Source organism: Triturus cristatus, chromosome 4_1 (genome assembly GCF_964204655.1).
Source record: "Triturus cristatus chromosome 4_1, aTriCri1.1, whole genome shotgun sequence".
NCBI lineage: Eukaryota > Metazoa > Chordata > Amphibia > Caudata > Salamandridae > Triturus > Triturus cristatus.
The window spans coordinates 1104385351-1104402743 of record NC_140585.1 but is presented as its reverse complement, the minus strand read 5'-3'; the positions used below and the strand labels follow the sequence as shown (position 1 = coordinate 1104402743).

Here is a 17393-nt window from a genome sequence, read left to right as displayed (position 1 = left end):
AGACCACATGCAACCCTTATAAATACGGCTAGAGTGAACTACATGCACCAGCCTTTAAACAGACAAAAAGCACTTGTCCGAATGAAGATCCTTGGCATGCATTCCCACACACAGCCACTGCCAGTAGCACCCTAACTCTGCATGCAAAACAGGTGGTTGTGGAGGGACCTGATGCTAATGTGGCACACTATGTGCTTCTGTACAATGGATGCTGTACTCTAGGCAAGAGCCAATGGTCGGTGGCCTAGAACATATGGTTTAAAGCCACATACTGCATCATAAGCTACCAGAGCAGAAGAAACAAGGGAATGGGATGGAGGAAACAACAAACGTCTTGAAAAGATGCACTGATTGTTAGTGTCAATGTTCCTAGTTAGTAATTGAGTTTCACATAAACAGAATCTGATTTAAACCATTCAGTATAACAAGAGAATACATGAAGTCATGCATACATAGAGAACATAAACATGACATTTATGAAGCATGCATCCCTGTGTGTGTGGTACCAGTGAATTCAGACTGAATTAACAGTTACAGAAGTAGATTCTGGTTGGGCCCAGAAGTGGGGGGGGGGGGGTAATGCAGCTTTTGGGGTGGATAGAATACATCCAATTCTTAAGTGTTTCTATTGACGTTCCAGAGTAGCTCAAATGAATACTATTGTGCCTTCATTGTTAGATTTTCACAAAGTAAATACTTACTAAAGTAATATCAGCTCTAGTAAGATCCTATGATGCTCATTAGAGGAAACATAACTGTATACTAAGGCAAAGGTCTTCTAAATGTGAGGCACCCGTGGGGGTCCGTGGCGACATTCTGAGGGTGGCCCCAATGCTTCAACAAGTACTTGTAAATGAAGTTGGACTGGAAGTGCAACTTTGTGTTTTTGGTGCATTTCCAGGTTGTCCTTGAAATGTTAAAAAAATAGATGGGAAGTTTCATAACCCAAATAAAAATATTTCCAACTGATTAGCTTAACTTGCATTTATTTTGTATTTATGGCCTGTGCATTATTTTATATGCAGTTAACTGAAAGTGAAAAACAACACAGAATATGTTTCTCTTTTTAGCCACGTTTTCAGCCCTGCCACTGTGGTCAAAAACAAGACTAAAAAGAAAAGGCTTATGTGACCTGCCCTGTAAGCATCTGTTCTTGGCATGTAGTGCTGTACATTCACATGCTGTGTATAAATCTGCCATCTAGTGTTGGGCTCGGATGATTGCAATTTGTTTTTCTTGTAAGAATGTTTTCGAGTCACGAGGATGTCTGACTCCTCCTCTCAGTGATACTCCGAATGGGCATCAACTCCATTGTTAGATTGTTTTTCCGAAGGCGGGTAAGAATGAAGTTAGAGTAAGCATTACTAATGTGTTATCCATGCAAGTAATGTAAATGAAAGTAGTAAACTGCGACCTACACAGATGTCCAGGGAGGTGGGAGGGCGCATGTGAATCTATAGCACTACATGGCAAGAACAGTTTCTTACAGGGCAAGTAACATAATCCGTTTGAGGCATGTGTAGATGTGCATAGACTGTAAAACTGTCCCTTTATCCAAGTGGTGGCTAGCCTGTGAGGCTCGCAGTTGTTTAAAGTAATGTACATAGTACAGCTTGTCCAACATTAGCTTATTGAAGTGCTGAAACATCCACACAATAATGTTTTGTGAAAGTGTGCGGAGTGGACCATGTTGCTGCTTTGCAGATGTCAACAATAGGGATGTTCAATAAAAATTCCATAGAAGCTCCTATTTTATGAGTTGGGTGAGCACTAGGATGAACAGGTAAAAGTATTTTAGCTTTAGCATAACACGTTTGAATACATTTACCTATCCACCAGGAAATCAAATTTTTTGAAAATGGGTTTCCAATATGTGGAGGTGAGGAAGCAATAAATAATTGCTTAGTTTTTCTAAATGTTTTAATCCTGTCAATATAATACATTAAGGCTTTTTTGATGTCCAGTTTATGTAGCGCTCTTTCTGCCACTGAATCAGGTTGCGGAAAGAAGACAAGTAATTCTATAGATTGATTAATATTAAAGGGAGAAATTTCTTTGAGGAGAAGCTTTGGGTTTTCCCTATGAAGCTGGAAGAATGGTTCTTCTGGGGTTAGTGCCTGGAACTCAATTACATGTCTTAGTAAAGTGATAGCTATTAACAATGCTACTTTCCAAGTTAAGTATTGTAGTTGACATGAATGTAGTGGGTCAAGTGGAAGCCCCGTTAGCCTTGTTAGCACAAAGTTTAAATTTCAAGTTGGAGCTGGTGAGAGTTTTAGTGGATTGACTTTTTAGTCCTTTCATGAAAGCTTTAGTGAATGGTACTTTGAATAAAGACAAATGTCTACTTTGTAGATATGCTGCAATAGCAGCTAGGTGTAGGCGTATTGAAGTGTATGGTAAGCCTGATGTTTGAAGATGCAAGAGATAACAAACAATTGTTTGTACATGTGCTTGTAAAGGGTTAACGTTTTGCTTGTGACAATAGAACACAAATCTTTTCTATTTACCTGAGTAACATTTTCTAGTTGTAGGTTTACGAGCTTCTTTAAGAATATCCGTACACTGTTGTGAAATTCTAGGACTTCAGGAGCCGTAGGGCAAGGTTCCTCTCCTTGGGACTGGGATATCTGATTTTGCCATGGTTCTGAGAGAGAAGGTCTGGGTTGAGGGGAAGTTTCTTGTGAGGAACTTGTGAGAGCTCTAGTAGTGTGGTAAACCATGGTTGCCGAGCCCAGTTTGAGGCTATGAGAATTAGGGTGAGAGATGTTTGCCTGAGCTTTCTGACCACAAACGGAAGCAGTGGGAGAGGGGGGAAAGCGTAGGCAAATATCCCCGACCAGTTCATCCATAGAACATTGCCTTTGGATAGTGGGTGTGGGAACCTGAAAGCACAGTTTTGGCATTTTGTGTTTCCTGGAGTTGCAAACAAGTTTATTTGTGGAAACCTCCATTTGTGGAAGTATGGTTGCAGTATTTGGGGGTGGAGCACCCACTTGTGTACTTGTTGCTGCATCCTGCTGAGGATGTCTGCAAGTTTATTGCTTGTCGCTGGTACATGAGATGAATGTTGTGATGTATTGCTAAGTGCCAGATTGTTTGTGCTAGGTGTGATAATTACAAACAGTGCCCCTGCCACCCTGATTTTGCAGATAGTACATAGTTGTTATGTTGTTCGTTTGGACCAATACAGGTTTGTTGATTAGGTGAGCTAGGAATGCTTTCAATGCCAGGTGAACAGCTTGAAGCTCTAGGTAGTTGATGTGGGGACCCTGGTGTTTGGGCTCCCATACACCATGGATTGTTGGATCCTGTAGATGGGCTCCCCATCCTGTCAGAGAAGCATCAGCTGTAAGAATGGCTTGGTGAACTGTGTCGAGAAACGCCCACCCCTTGGAAAGGTTTTGTGAGTTCCACCACCGCAGAGAGTGATGTGTGCATCTGTTTACCAACACTAGATTGTTCATTTGATCCTGTGACTGATTCCATTATTGTGAAAGGCATTCTTTTAGTGGTCTCATGTGTAGCTGTGCATATGGGACTATTACAATGTAGGAGGCCAATTTGCTTAAAAGATGCATTACTGTCCTGACGGAGTTGATTCCCTGTTTGAAACCTTTAGAGTAGTGTTATAATGTTTTGAATTCTGACCGTATTTAGGTATGCCAACCCTAATTGTGTGTTTAGGATTGCTTCTAAATATGGTTGTATTTGTAATGGTTGGAGATGTGACTTGTGCACATTGATGGTTCACCCGACATGATGTATTAGGCCGATAGTGGTTTAGGTATGCTGGTTGCAAATTTGAGTATTGTTGGCTTTTATGAGCCAAATCGTCCAAGTACGGGAATACATCAATGTTTTCTCTGCGGAGGTGTGCTGCAACTACCCGAGGCATTTGGTGAATACCTGTGGTGCGGTGGTGACTGCAAATGGAAGCACTTTGAATTGATAATGTTGGTCTTGAAAGACAAACTGTAGGTATTTGCGATGGGCGGGATTATTTGGTATGTGGAAGTAGGCTTCCTTGAAGTCTAGTGCTGACACGATTTTGCAACAGGGGTATTATTTCCTGCAGGGTGACCATGTGGAAGTGTTCCGAACGAAGGTCGTGATTTTGGGGTCGGAGGTCTAAAATGGGTCTTAGTGACTCATCTTTTTTGGGAATGAGAAAGTATAGTGAATATAGAGTAGAAGAGCTGTTATTTCCTGCTTGAGCAGAAGTTGGTGTTGTTTGGGAAGATTGTGTGTTTTTTGGTGGAATGTTTGAAGGGGTTATGACAAGTTAGGCATTAGCCATATTGGATAATGTCCAAAACTCATTGATCTGTTGTAATTGTTTCCATTCTGTGAGAAATTGCTGTAGACGTCCCCCGACAGGTGATAAATGATCGGGGGAATAGTAAAGGAGTCATTGTTTGGAGGAAGTATTTGGGGTACGGGTATTATTTCCTCGCCCATGACCTCTAAAATTATTTCCTCTATAAATGGCTTTGTAGAAGGTTTTAGAGGTGGATTTTTGCCCTTGGTGTTTACAGTGTGATACAGTGGTGTCTGTTGATGCAACTGTTGTGCTTTGTTTAAAATTGGGCCGACGAAAGGACCCATAATGTGGGTGATTGAAGGGCACCCATAGATTTTGCGACAATGGTGTAATTTTTTCATTTTTTGGAGTGCGACATCCACTTGTGGTCCAAAAAGGTGTTCCTCATCAAAGGATAGATTAAGGACAGCCTGTTGCACCTCAGTTTTGAGCCCTGAGATACAGAGTCAAGCATGTCTCCGTACGAGGATGTTTGTGTTTGTGTTTATGCCTCTTGCTGCTGCTTCAGCAGAATCTAGTGCGCATTTAATAGAATTGTTTGTAATGAGTTTGCCCTCATTAACCAGTTCATACTCCCTTTTTTTATGTTCTTCTGGGAGAGGCTGGATGAGCCTCTCTATCTCATGCCAGTGTCTTCTGTCATACTATGCTAAAAAGGCCTGGCTGTTAGCTATTCTACAGTGATTAGCCGATTGTGCGGCTACCCGTTTACCTGATGCTTGAATTAATTTGGATTCTTTGTCTGGGGGAGCTGCATCCTCCGTAGACTGTGTGTTTGCCCTTTTTCTTGCATTAGCAGCCACTAAAGAGTCAGTGTTAATTGACTTTTGATGTATATAGAGTCAGATGGTGCTACCTTGTACTTTGTGTCTATTCAAGGAGTTATAATTCTTGCCCTTACAGGATCTTTAAAAACGTCATCAGCATGGCGTAAAACTCCTTTAAGCATGGGTAAATATTGTAAGCCCCTTTGTGTAGATATCCGAGTTGAAAATGAAGTTGCTTCTATTGGCTCTTTATGTAAAGGCACTCGTTGATATGCTGCAGCTCTAGCTATTAAATTGTGATAAGCTGCAGCATCATCTGGTGGAGATGGACATGCTGGGTAGAGGTAGGCGTCTGTATCCCCCTGTGGGTCTACATCATAGTCATCCCCAGGGTCTGTAGGTTATGTATCTTCTCCCATATCATCTTCCTCATCCCTAATGGGTGAATGTGTCTGTGATGTAAGGTTGCCCTCTTCCAACTGTTGTGGAGAGTAAGGTGGAGGAGTGGAAATATGAGAGGGTGATGGTGGAGTGAGAGAAGTAGGAATAGGCATATGTAGAGGGCTTGTGGCAATGCCCCTTTTGCTTTTCTTTGGAGGGAGAATATGATCAGCAATGGCTACCTCAAAAGACAAGGTGTCTTTTAGATGTTAGCCGTGTTGTTGATTGTAGGACAATCTTTTTGTTCCAGTTGAATTTCCAAAGTCTTTTTTTCAGATCAAGCCATTCTTGCATTGTTTCAAGAATCGGCTCAGGTGTTTTTTTAGTCCTAAGGTGTAACATTTCGGTGCCGATGCCCATTTTGCCATCGGTGCCAGAGCAGTCTGAGCTCAACATCTGTGAGCCATAAGTTGCAGGCCGAGTGTTGGTTAGTATGGAGGTATCTTCAGTGGTTGTTCGAAAAAAATGGAATGGAGTACGTTCCATAAGAAGCTAATTTTCGGGTAGAGCTCAATGTTAGGAAAGGGGCCCAGTCAGGTGTGGCAGAAGGCCGCTAAGCAAGTCAATAAAGTCGACAAGAGGGATTATTTCTGAGCTCGAGATGAAAGAAAATCTACACACTAGAGACAATATGGTTGATTAGATGAACTAACAGTGAACCAAAGGGAACCCGAGATGATAGCGAACTGAGGGCGAGAGAGTACATCTGAACCCAGTGGCAGTGAAAAAACAATCTAACAATGGAGTCGATGCCCATGTGCACTATCTCCGGGAGGAGGATTCGGACAACATCGTGAATTGAAAACATTCTTAGAAGAACAACAACTTCCAATCATGCGAGCCCACCACTAGATGGAGGACTTAGGCACAGCATATGTATCTACAATCACACATGCCTCGAACAAAATATTCTGCAAGTGCCGTGTTTTTCACTTTTAGTTAACTGGACATTAAATAATGCAGAATCCTTAAATAAAAAATAAATGCTTGTTAATTGGTTGGCAATACATTCCTTTGACATTACGAAATTTTATTTGGTTGAAGTGATTACTGCAGGTGTGGAAAATAGTGACTTGTGTATTTATAGGGACACGAGGTCCCAGCCTCAAACAGACAGCACTGTGAATATGCAAGTCATTATTTTAAAATTGTATTATACACAAGTTAGGCTCTGCAAAATGATTTAGTGTTTTAAGATAAAACAATTGCTTTCGGAGTATATATGCTAGTAATAGGTAAACTACCTAGAGCAAATATTTTTATATGTCTATTAAAAGTACACTTTCTAGACCTCACAAGATAACACCCTGGCAGTTCCTATCAAAAATAAGTATTTAGTGTCACCGTTAAGTGACTCGATCAATTCATGCCTATACAGGCTCCCAAGCAGCATTTACATTTGGTGATTAACCAATTGCTCACATTTTCATTTCATTCAGGCACCAGGCCTGTTTCACCCTTGCTCTCTGTCCCTTCCTGTACTTAACAGCACAGGAAACCCCATCCCAGCCTAATATCGCCCTCCACTCACTTTCAGGTGAAGGCACCTCAAGGGCGACATTAACTGTTCAGGGATGGTTGTGTTTTTTAACAAAAAGTTTGGGAACTGCTTTTGTAAGATTAAATAGCATAGTCATATGGGTCCTCATAGATCCCGTGCACTTTGACCTCTGTTTACATGCATATGTTTTTCAAGGTGAGTTGAAGGGGTGACAGTGAATAGCCCAGCAGGGTGACATTCAGACACAGAGCTCTGATCATCTGTGCCCCTTGGGCCTCAGAGTAATTGCCCAGGAGAAAGAGGTAAGTAGTGAGAGCCTTGGATAGCCTCAAAGAGGTGGCCCAGAGGAAGGGGCTGTATATGGCAGTGGCACCAGGGCCCAGAGTGTAAGGCCAAATTAACTCCAATTATGGCACTTTCACTATTCTTCTTTGTTAGCATCAGGGCCCAGTACACATCTGCTGTGCCAGTGTTGCTTTTGGCCTTGAACCCACGGTCCGACAGAGGTAAAAATTGAAGCAGAGGAGATATCTTAGCTGAGTCTCAGAGAGCGATGGCAGAAAGGGGGTGGGAAACAATTGGAGCACATGTTTTTAACAAAGGGCAGAGGAGACTGCCTGCTTCATAAGGCAGTAGCTACATTAGTGAAGCAGGAGTAGTAGCACTGGACCCCAAGACTGTAAGGAGCCTCCTGCATCACAATTATGACTGCCTTCACAAAATGGGCACAGGGGTTCATTTTACTGGAAGAGACAGAGTCTGCTTCAAGATCGCAGTGATGGCCAGGCATGAGGGGAAGGAGCAAAAGAGGCAGAGGACACAGCCTGCTTCTCAGGGCTGCAGCTACCATTCGTGCAGCAGATGCAGTTGCAGCACCCCAACTATGGGGCCTTATGTTTTCGTATGATATATTTGCATGTTTATGAATCACGCATTTAGGGCCTGATTTAGATCTTGGCAGATGGGTTACTTCATCACAACGATGACGGATATCCCCTCCGCCAAAATATAAATCCCATAAGATATAATGGGATTTATAATTCAGTGGACGGGATATCTATCACCGTTGTGATGGAGTAACCCATCCGCCAAGATCTAAATCAAGCCCTTAGTGTGGCTCTCATAAGCTCTGTCCCCGCCGCTCAGCCCTGTCCCTCCTGCTGCCTCTATTCTTGTCACAGATTTTGGGAGAAGAGCCTGACTACAAAACATTCTGCTAAGGTGGTTCAGAGCAAATATTTGGAAGACCTCTCTACAAAGGCTGTTGTGAGCCAACACTTCTACAGCAGTAATTAACTTAAATACTTACATGGACCAGCTAAAGGAAGCAAAGCATAAAACGCTGGGAGAACAACACCCTCTTCCTTATGAAACTGCTTGAGTGCGTTCAAAATGACCAAATGATCTTTACTCTCAACAAACTCCATCAGATCTTCTTCTGTGACTACAATGGGAGGAAAATCGAAGAAAAAGTATTACTAACCCCGGCATAAAGTTTGCCTGCATTTTAAACAAACAGCATTTTCTACCATTGTCTCATGCTTTTACCTCAGAGCCTCTGGCACTCCAAGGTACTGGGCAAAGTAACAAGTATTTCCTGTCAATGCTTGAGCAGCTCACTTAGTCCCATTGCATTTTTTTATGTGCAATTGTGCTTAATTGATGTATGTGGTGAAGGGGAACATGTTCAATGTGGGTGAGCAGTCCAACTTGCTCTCGGAGGGTTACACAGGTTACAACATACAACATAAATAACGTACAATTAAAGTGAAGTTCCAACCAGAATTATATATTGTAAATATATTTCCTTACAATAGGAGCGGTTCAAAGTAGAACAAATGAAGATCAGGGGCACCTTCTGGGGCCCAGATGTAATTCTTAAGAGGTTATAATGGCGACTGTATACATAACAAGTGAGAGAGAGAAGGGAATTGTCATAAAAATGGAGGGAAATACTCCTAGTCCCCTTGAGATACTTTAAACAAACAAAAGAAGGAGTACATCCGGGAGACCGATTTAAGTCTCCAAAATACTGGGAAAAACGCGCAAGGCACGAAAAATTCTCTTTTCTTTAGAAGACCCCTCACTCACCAACCTAGTTGGTGACATGCTTCATCATCGGGGTCCCACCCGGATAGCCGAGTGCCATCCGGGTGTGCTTCGACACCTGATTACAGTGGCGCGAGTAGTTTTTTTGGTGCAAGTGAGTGAACAGTGGATTAAAAATGGGCCAGATATACTCACCGTGATTTGGGCGGTCTGCCCATAGATGTGCAGTGCATGACTATCCCAAAGGCAAGAAAAACAAAGGTAAAGCAGATCTGGTCCTACCTTTGTTTAGTGAGATTGTAAGTATGGCTTAAAGAAAGAACCTTAGAGCAGAAAATGGAGGAAGAAGAGAAGAAAGAAAAACAGCTAAGAGAGTCTAAGTTTCAAAAGAAATTGTGCTAGGAAACCCCATGAGAAATCACGTTCCGTGAGAGGTGAAGGGATGCACATGGTCACCAAAAGAAAAGGCAGCAAGCTTGGGAAGGGGGCAGGAAATGGGCCTTGCTGCATCTGATGTATGCATGTGTATGCAGCTGCAGCACACCTGTCTCTAAATTAACAGTTATAGAAGTAATATTCTGTTATGCCACTAGATGGCAGATTAACCATAAGGTTAAAAATCGGAAAACCAGACAATATAAAAGTAACGAAGAACACTCCTCATTCCATTCAAACAGTACCTTGTTGAAACAGAAAGTGCAAAGCTTGGCATCCATATTTCTGCACATCTTCATCATAAGGGAAAGTTCGCATGGCATCACATAACAATTGAAAAACATCCTCTTTTTCATGCAAAAGCAGAAGCACTATGGAATCTAAGCATAAAATGAGAAAAGATAAAACACGTATTACATGCTGAAAGACAAAAAAGTTTCACCTTTAAAAGCAATGTAAACTTTTTACAATTGTTCAAGCTAAATCTGGACAACTTATCTTTTAATATGCAGTTATTCATTCGTGAGATTTAAAAATCAACCATTCTAGTATATTTAAATCATATCCATTAATTACTAAAATACAAATACATCATATTGGAATGTACCTTGTTCATGTGGTCTAACAATTCTTTCTTTATTTTCTCTGACTAGACTGCTGCCGCGTTTGGAACTCTGGGCACTGGAAGACTGCTAATGCCATCCCACTGCACGTGCTAAAACCCTAAATATCGGATCCCATTGGCATTTAACTCTTAATTATTCCCACTGTAAAAATGCACAAAAATTGTGCAAGTGATATGAAAGGGAAACTTCCCGTTTGGACCGCAGTGTGGCCTTACATCGCCCTTCGCAATACAACCATATTTAGCATCCTTTTCTGAATTGGTCCAACATTCTGAGAGTTCTCAACCTAGGGGGTCATGTCATATCCAATTGTTCTTTATCCAAGTAATCTATGAATGATTGTCAAATCGCAAGGACGTTTTCTCGCTCTCTAGTAAAGTGTGGCATCAATCCTTCTATTGCCATTGTATCCCAGATCCTCTAACATCATGCACGCCAAGTTGGACTGGTTTCTGTTGGCTATGCACTGGAACTAATAGTTGCTATATCAATTTCTAGTCCTAACAAGGACTCTCTTCCCAGTTTGGAGGGCATAATCCCAATATTGTTATAGCAGTGGTACATGGTATGCTAACAAACGTAAGTACTTCCGTCCTTTCAGTACCTTCCAATTTTAGGGCAGGCCCACCATATTTGTAGAGGTGTACCTAGCTCTCTGAGCTCCTCCAACATTTATCAGTCGCCCCCGGAATCATCCTATGGAGCTTGTCTGGAGTGAGGTTTCACCCTGTCTTAATTTTTAGTACGGATTCTCTCTATTAGACTGACAGACTGTCCTCCAGAGGGTTTCTTATCTTTCTGGAGGTGGTTTTATTTGTTAGACCCCTTCCAATTTGCCCATACATTTCCATGGTTCGTCTGTTCTGGGGGAACTGTGAAATCTATAAATAACCGATACTCATTCCATAGTTCCTTCATACGAAATAAGGAGCTTCTCACCTTCTAATAAATGTCTTACTGCTACTTCACTACTCCGCCTAACCCCTTTGGAGGACCGAGTATCTGAGTTAATGATGCAGACAATTTCGGAACCTTTCTGTTTGCGGTACACCATATGTTTTTCTGCAAGCACCAAAAGATATCAACAATTTGCCACTAAATATGTGTGCAGACACACTCCCTTGTCCTACATTTTAGTAAATGTATGTGTCCCAGTCCAGTGGTGAATTTTGGATGATCAAAATGGGCATCAGCAGACACAGGAAATATGTGATGAGTGAGATTTCTGGAATCGTATGCATTATGTGCCTACAATACACATTGGCAGGCCTGTTTTAGCTTGGTAGCCATAGGAGATCCCAAAGTGTCCTTCCCACCACCGCCCTGTACACGTGGACTCCGTGTTTATCTGACTCTCTTGTCGAACATTCACCTAAAATGTATAGTTGGGCTGCCCAGTAATAATTAACTACAGAAGGAAAGTTTAGTCCTTCCTTTCATCTCAGAGTTCTCAGGGTCTTCTTTTAGACACAGGGTTCCATCTTGCCAAACAAATTTTATTAAGGGCTTTTATTATTTCTCTCCATAAGGGAACTGGGAAACATACAGCAGTCTTGGATTATGCTCATTTTGCCCGCTGATCGTGACCCAGCCAAGATGTTTAGAAGCTCTCCCATTTTACCTTGGCAGAGTGATGCCACATACCACCCATTAAAGGAAGGTGTACGTATTATCCATAAATATCTAGTCCTCCCTAATATATTCTTGAAGGAAAACCTCTGAGTTAGCCCCTGCACATACCCAGCTGCCAGTCGCAAGAGCAGTAGTTCTGCTTAATGGTTATACATTTTGTATCCTGAATCCATCCTAATATACTTACTACAGGGGGTGAAGTGAGGTGCCCAGTTCACTCAATAAGCGAACGTCATCAGCAAAAAGTGAGATTATACGCTGCACCTCTCCAAAAGGTAGGAGCTTGATATTGTTGGACATTCGGACTTTCAGAGCCAATGGTTCAATAACTATGACATACAGTAAAGGAGATAAAGATAACCCTGCCTCATACCTCAGGAACAATTTAAAGTCCGCTACCGTGCTCCATCTATTGTCATAGAAGACTGTTCAGCATGATGACTGGACATTGACATCTTGATAAATTGGTCCACTAGTCCTAATTTTTTAGCACCATTGCCTGAAATCTAGTTGACCCTGTAGAAAGCTTTATCAGAGTCCAGAACCACTAGAATAGCCCTTAATTTCTTATGCTTCACCTTTTCCACAAGGTGGGCTAGCCTTCTTATACTGCCAAGGGTTTTCCCTGCTATGACAAAACCAAATTGGTTGATGGAGAAATTGAGCAAGTTGAAGAGCCAAAAATGTCTTATAGATTCTTATCTCCAAATTTAACAATGTGATCGTTCTGTATGCCGCACCTTCTGAATGATATCATACCCTAGTTTCCATATCACCAAAGTGGTGGTCTTTTCGAAAGTTGGAAGATCATTTCTGTTTCACGAAATGAGTGTAATACTCTTTTGAAAAGGGGTGCTAGTTTGGCTGAATAAGGTTTGTAGAAATCCTCAATAATGCAGTCAGACCTTTGTGCTTTGCTGGCCTTCAAAGTGTTTATTGTGATCCCAATGTTGTCCTCACTGTAGGGGATCCTAGCTCTGCTGCTTTTCCCTCTGAGATGCAGGAGAATGTAAGGTTCTCCAAAAAGTACCAGATATTATTGTCACTCCTTTCTTTAGAATACAGCTTTGCATAAAACACTCTGAACATTTCTACACTTTATCTTATTGTCATGTGCTGTATTTCCACTTCCAGCTTCCATGCCTTTTGTAGGCCCCCTATTAATGTTAACTTCAAGATCCTTAACCAACATGTGATGAGTTTTGTAGTCTGTCTCAAAGCATTTTTTTAGTGTAAGGGGAGTTCTGTCCACCTTGCTTATTCACATAGTTTGAAGTTGGCCCCCTTACATTGATCAGTTTTCCCAAACGTGCCCTGGCACCTCATTGTTCATGTTTCTCCTCTACTAGTTTCAAAATGGCCTTTAGTTGAGCTTACATCAAGCCTCCCTCTATCTTCACTGCCAAAGCCGTTACTATCACCTGGCCTATTACATCCAACTTGAATGCATCTCAAAGAATTGTGGGGAGACTTCATCTGAGTTATCTGTTATTAGGTATTTGAAAACAAGGAGTAACTAATGAAATAAAAGGTAACAAAGTTACAAAAAGACATCAAGAAGTTCAGTAAAGAGAAAATGTACCCTTATCTAAAGAGGACTTTCAACCTTCAAACGAGGAAACGTCCTCCGATGAGAGCCAGTCCTCAAGCAAGAGGAACTCATCTAACAGCAGTAAATTCCAGCACAGACAGCTGGGGGAATCCCCATGACAGAAGAGGGACCCGCCAACCATGTATGTGTACAATTTACCCCCTTAACAAGGGCCCCCCAATATGGCAATACCCAGTTTTTCCTCATGGCCCACAGCAGCCTTTCACCCCCTTCAACCTTCCTTTTTTAGGCAGAGGTTGGGAAAGCGGGAGAGAAAAAGAAGGTGCACTCATCAGCAGGAAAACGTAGAAAGGCAGGAACCTCCACAAACTCAAGCAGAACCGATGCAACTCAGGAGCTACTCAGGAAACAGAAACTAATTGTCAACTTATCAGCTAGAACCCTCACTGAAGTTGAGACGAAAGTGTTGAAGAAAGGCCTAGGATGTATTCCTACTCCTAAACAGGACCATTTTAGAACTAATTGTGAATTACACAATTTCTTTCGGAAGATACGTTTGAAGGCCTTCTTTGCTGCTAAACCAGAAATGACAAGCACAGACACGGGGTAACGAAATCCCTCCACATTCACCCTTAATTCGAGCATGCCACCCCATGAACTCCTGACATTAGAACAGGCAGTACTTAAGGACCTAAACGGCAAGGAAACCCATAGGTCCTTTCATAACACTTTGAAATCGGAATCCTAGGCCATTTCCTCTCTGGTCAATGATGCCACCATTACGATTAAACAGGCAGACAAAAGAGGTGCAATTGTAAGTATGTCCTCTATCGATTACAAGACAGAAAGCCTCAGTCAATTGCATGACACACATTACTATAGCCTTATAACCGAAACCCTTCAGCACGCCATATGACAAATATCAACAGCATAGATACTTCTGCATTGAGTCAGGGGTGGCTTTCAAAGAACGAGGCTGAGTTCCTGATCAACAAGAAACCAAAAGTCCTTATTTCTACACCCTTCTTACAATTCATAAGGGCACCCTCCCTTCACTAGGAAGACCCATAGTGTCAGGGATAGGTTCCTTATTGGAACCTCTATCAAAATTTCGTGCCCATTTTCTAAAACTATAGTCAAGAACACTCCATCATTTGTTCAAGATACAAGAGATATACTGAACTTAATCCTACTGACCAATGCTGAGAGACCACAAATTGACTTCCTAGTCACCCTCGATGGAGAAGCCCTATCCACAAACATCCCCCAGAGGACCACACTCGAGGTAGTTGAAGAAATCCTGAGATCAGGAAATTGGACATCTCAACGCCTATTAGCTTCATAATGGAGTGTGCTACGTTAGCCATAGCGGAAAACCTTTTTCAATTTTAAGACTGTTTGTTCCAACAAACTCAGGGGACTTCAGTGGGCAGTACCTTCACCCCGAGTCTGGCATGCCTCTACATGTCAGACTTTGAAGAAAAACATATCATGTCCCCCACCAACCCGTACACAAGGAATATTGTGACGTGGCCTCGTTACATCGACAATATACAGATTTTTGGGAAAGGGAACAAAGATACAATCCCCCTTTTTAGAGGATGGATTAACAATCTGAATCTTTACCTAAAATTCACTGGCAAAATGTCAGAGGAAGAAATTCCAATTACTTAACTTACTTATCAATCGCTCTGATGGAGAACTAAACACAAAAACTTTAAAAAACACAAACGGATAGCCATAGGCCACTCCTGTTTACCAGCCACCATCCGAGGGCCCTACGGGAAAACCTTCCTTATGGCCAGTTTTTTCGCTTATGCTGCAAATGCAGCAACATAAGTGACTATAAAGAACAAGCCAAAGACTTGGCGACACATCTGGCTAGATGCGAATCTCCAATCAGACGGATCATATCTGCACAAAAGCTAGCACGTAACAATAATAGAGTATTGCTCTTAGAACCACCTCAGTCAGTTGAATTGACATGTGCACTTTCACTCCAGAGTCCAATTTCATTAAAAAAGGTATTAAAAAATACTGGAAATTCTACGGGCAAATTAGCATTCAACCCACTCAGATTTGTATTCAAGAGAACAGAAAACCTGAAAGACATGCTCAATAACACAAGGCTAAAAATACATATGCCTTCTGCGCAGAGACCACTTTGGACTCTGCCCCCTGTGGTTGGACATTACCGGTGTGACCAGTGCAACATATGTCCCTTAGCACAACCAACAAAGAAGGTCCAATTGACTGACACCCTAACATGGACACAACAAAAACATATGGAATGCAACACTCGGAATTGCAAATCTGATCACTTGTCCCTGCCAACTTAGATATATAGGAATAACCACCTGAGCAGTTAAGGTACAAATTATCAAACATCGAAGTAATATCAGGTGCAAAAGAACTAACACTAAGATGTGTACCATTAGACCACAATTGGTCATACACATAATGCCTTGAGGTGGACTATACTTGAGGCTCACCCACAGATAAGACAAGAAACACTCTTTAGAAAGGCGCAAAAGTGGATTTTCAGATTGTCCACCCATAAAGTTGGCTTGATTGATGATATACCATGGGGGGAACTAAACAAGTAGATAATCCTTGATACCTATCTACAAAATACAGGTTATATCGAATCCCAGCATCACACATGATAGGATGGTCAGTTACTCATCCCCTCAACCCAAAGAACATGAACCTATCTATTAGCTTCCTGGTTCTTAGCACAATACATGCACTTTTAAAGGATACCCAAAACCATTAACAATATAGACCACAATGAAAGAATGTACGGAAATTGCTTTCAGTGCCTACATTAACCCTGACGCACCTCCAAACACAGTCAAGAGAACGGTGCCTGAGCGAAGCCCAGACAGTTTTTATATTGTGCGTATCAAACTCTGTTATTGCCATGATTATAAAGCATCTGGTTGTATGGACTTTAACTTCACATTAACTTAACATTCATAATTATAATGATAATATATATTGCAACAAAGATGTGGCAGCAACAATTTTAGAACTAAGGGACTCAGTTTCCTGTCCTAGTTAAAACGTTAAAATCCATATGGGCGGGGGCAGGATAGCAATAAGCAGAACCCTGGCAACAATTTAGTATTTAGGGGAGGGGGCTGTGCTGCCCCTCTCCCCGAGCTTCTATGCAGACTTGGAGACCCATCCCCTGGGCCAGTCTTTAACAGAGGAGGGGAGCATTGGGGCCCCCTACCTGAGCTGTAAATAGGCTAAGGGGACCTCAAACCTTAGGGCCAGATCTAAGCAGTGTCCCTGGGACCTCATCCTCCAAGGATAACGCTGTTTTTACCCAGGAGAGTGGGGTGCGGCCTCTCTCCCCTAGCCTCTATGAGGACCCGGAAACCTCATCCTCTGAGGTCTGTTTTACAGGGAAGGGGTGCTCAGGCCCCCCTACCTGACCCATAAATAGGCCCTGGGGTTCCCATCCCCCATGACCAGATCTAAGCAGTGTCCCTGGTACCTTGTCCCCTAGAACACTTCTGGTTATTTTTGCCTAGGGGAGAGTGAGCTTACCCTGCCTGCACTCTCCCAGACAGAAACCACAAGTTTACACCTGCCCAGCGGGAGCACTGAAGAATGCTGCTCCTGCCTGGGTGTGAGCAATGTGAGTGAAGATGCTGGCTGGTGAGCGGACTTGGGGCATGGGGCTTTGTGGATTCTCCTGCAGAATCCTATTCGCTAGATGTGGGTGCCTTGGGTGGGCTTGGGGTACCCACTTTCAGAAAGAAAAAAATGGCTTGCTCCTGCCATGGTGGCGAGTCCAACCGATCCCATGCTGTGCATGGTGAAGGACAGCCTACTTTGCCATAAAAAAAACCACAGAAATTCACTAAAAAACACAAAGGTTAAACTGACTCTATATTTAGGAATTGTAATAACGTTACTTTACATTAAAAAAAACTTGGAAATTCACTGGAAAAAACACAAAAGTTAAGAGACATTATAATTAGGTGAAAATGTCAGTTCAAACATACCATTTTAAACAAACAAAACCACTAAAATTCATCAGTTACAGTTATCT

The 17393-nt window shown here is 42.1% G+C and overlaps 1 protein-coding gene across 1 annotated transcript in view; it reads right to left on the bottom strand.

Annotated features, from left to right (window-relative positions):
* LRRK2 (leucine rich repeat kinase 2) overlaps positions 1–17393 on the bottom strand; it is a 1602077-nt gene that overhangs the window by 1379687 nt on the left and 204997 nt on the right. Inside the window, exons 5-6 of the mRNA XM_085654107.1 lie at positions 9763–9897; positions 8343–8477 (exon numbers count right to left, since the gene is read on the bottom strand). Of these exons, the coding sequence (XP_085510233.1) occupies positions 8343–8477; positions 9763–9897 (270 nt within the window). The remainder of the gene's footprint in view (positions 1–8342; positions 8478–9762; positions 9898–17393) is intronic.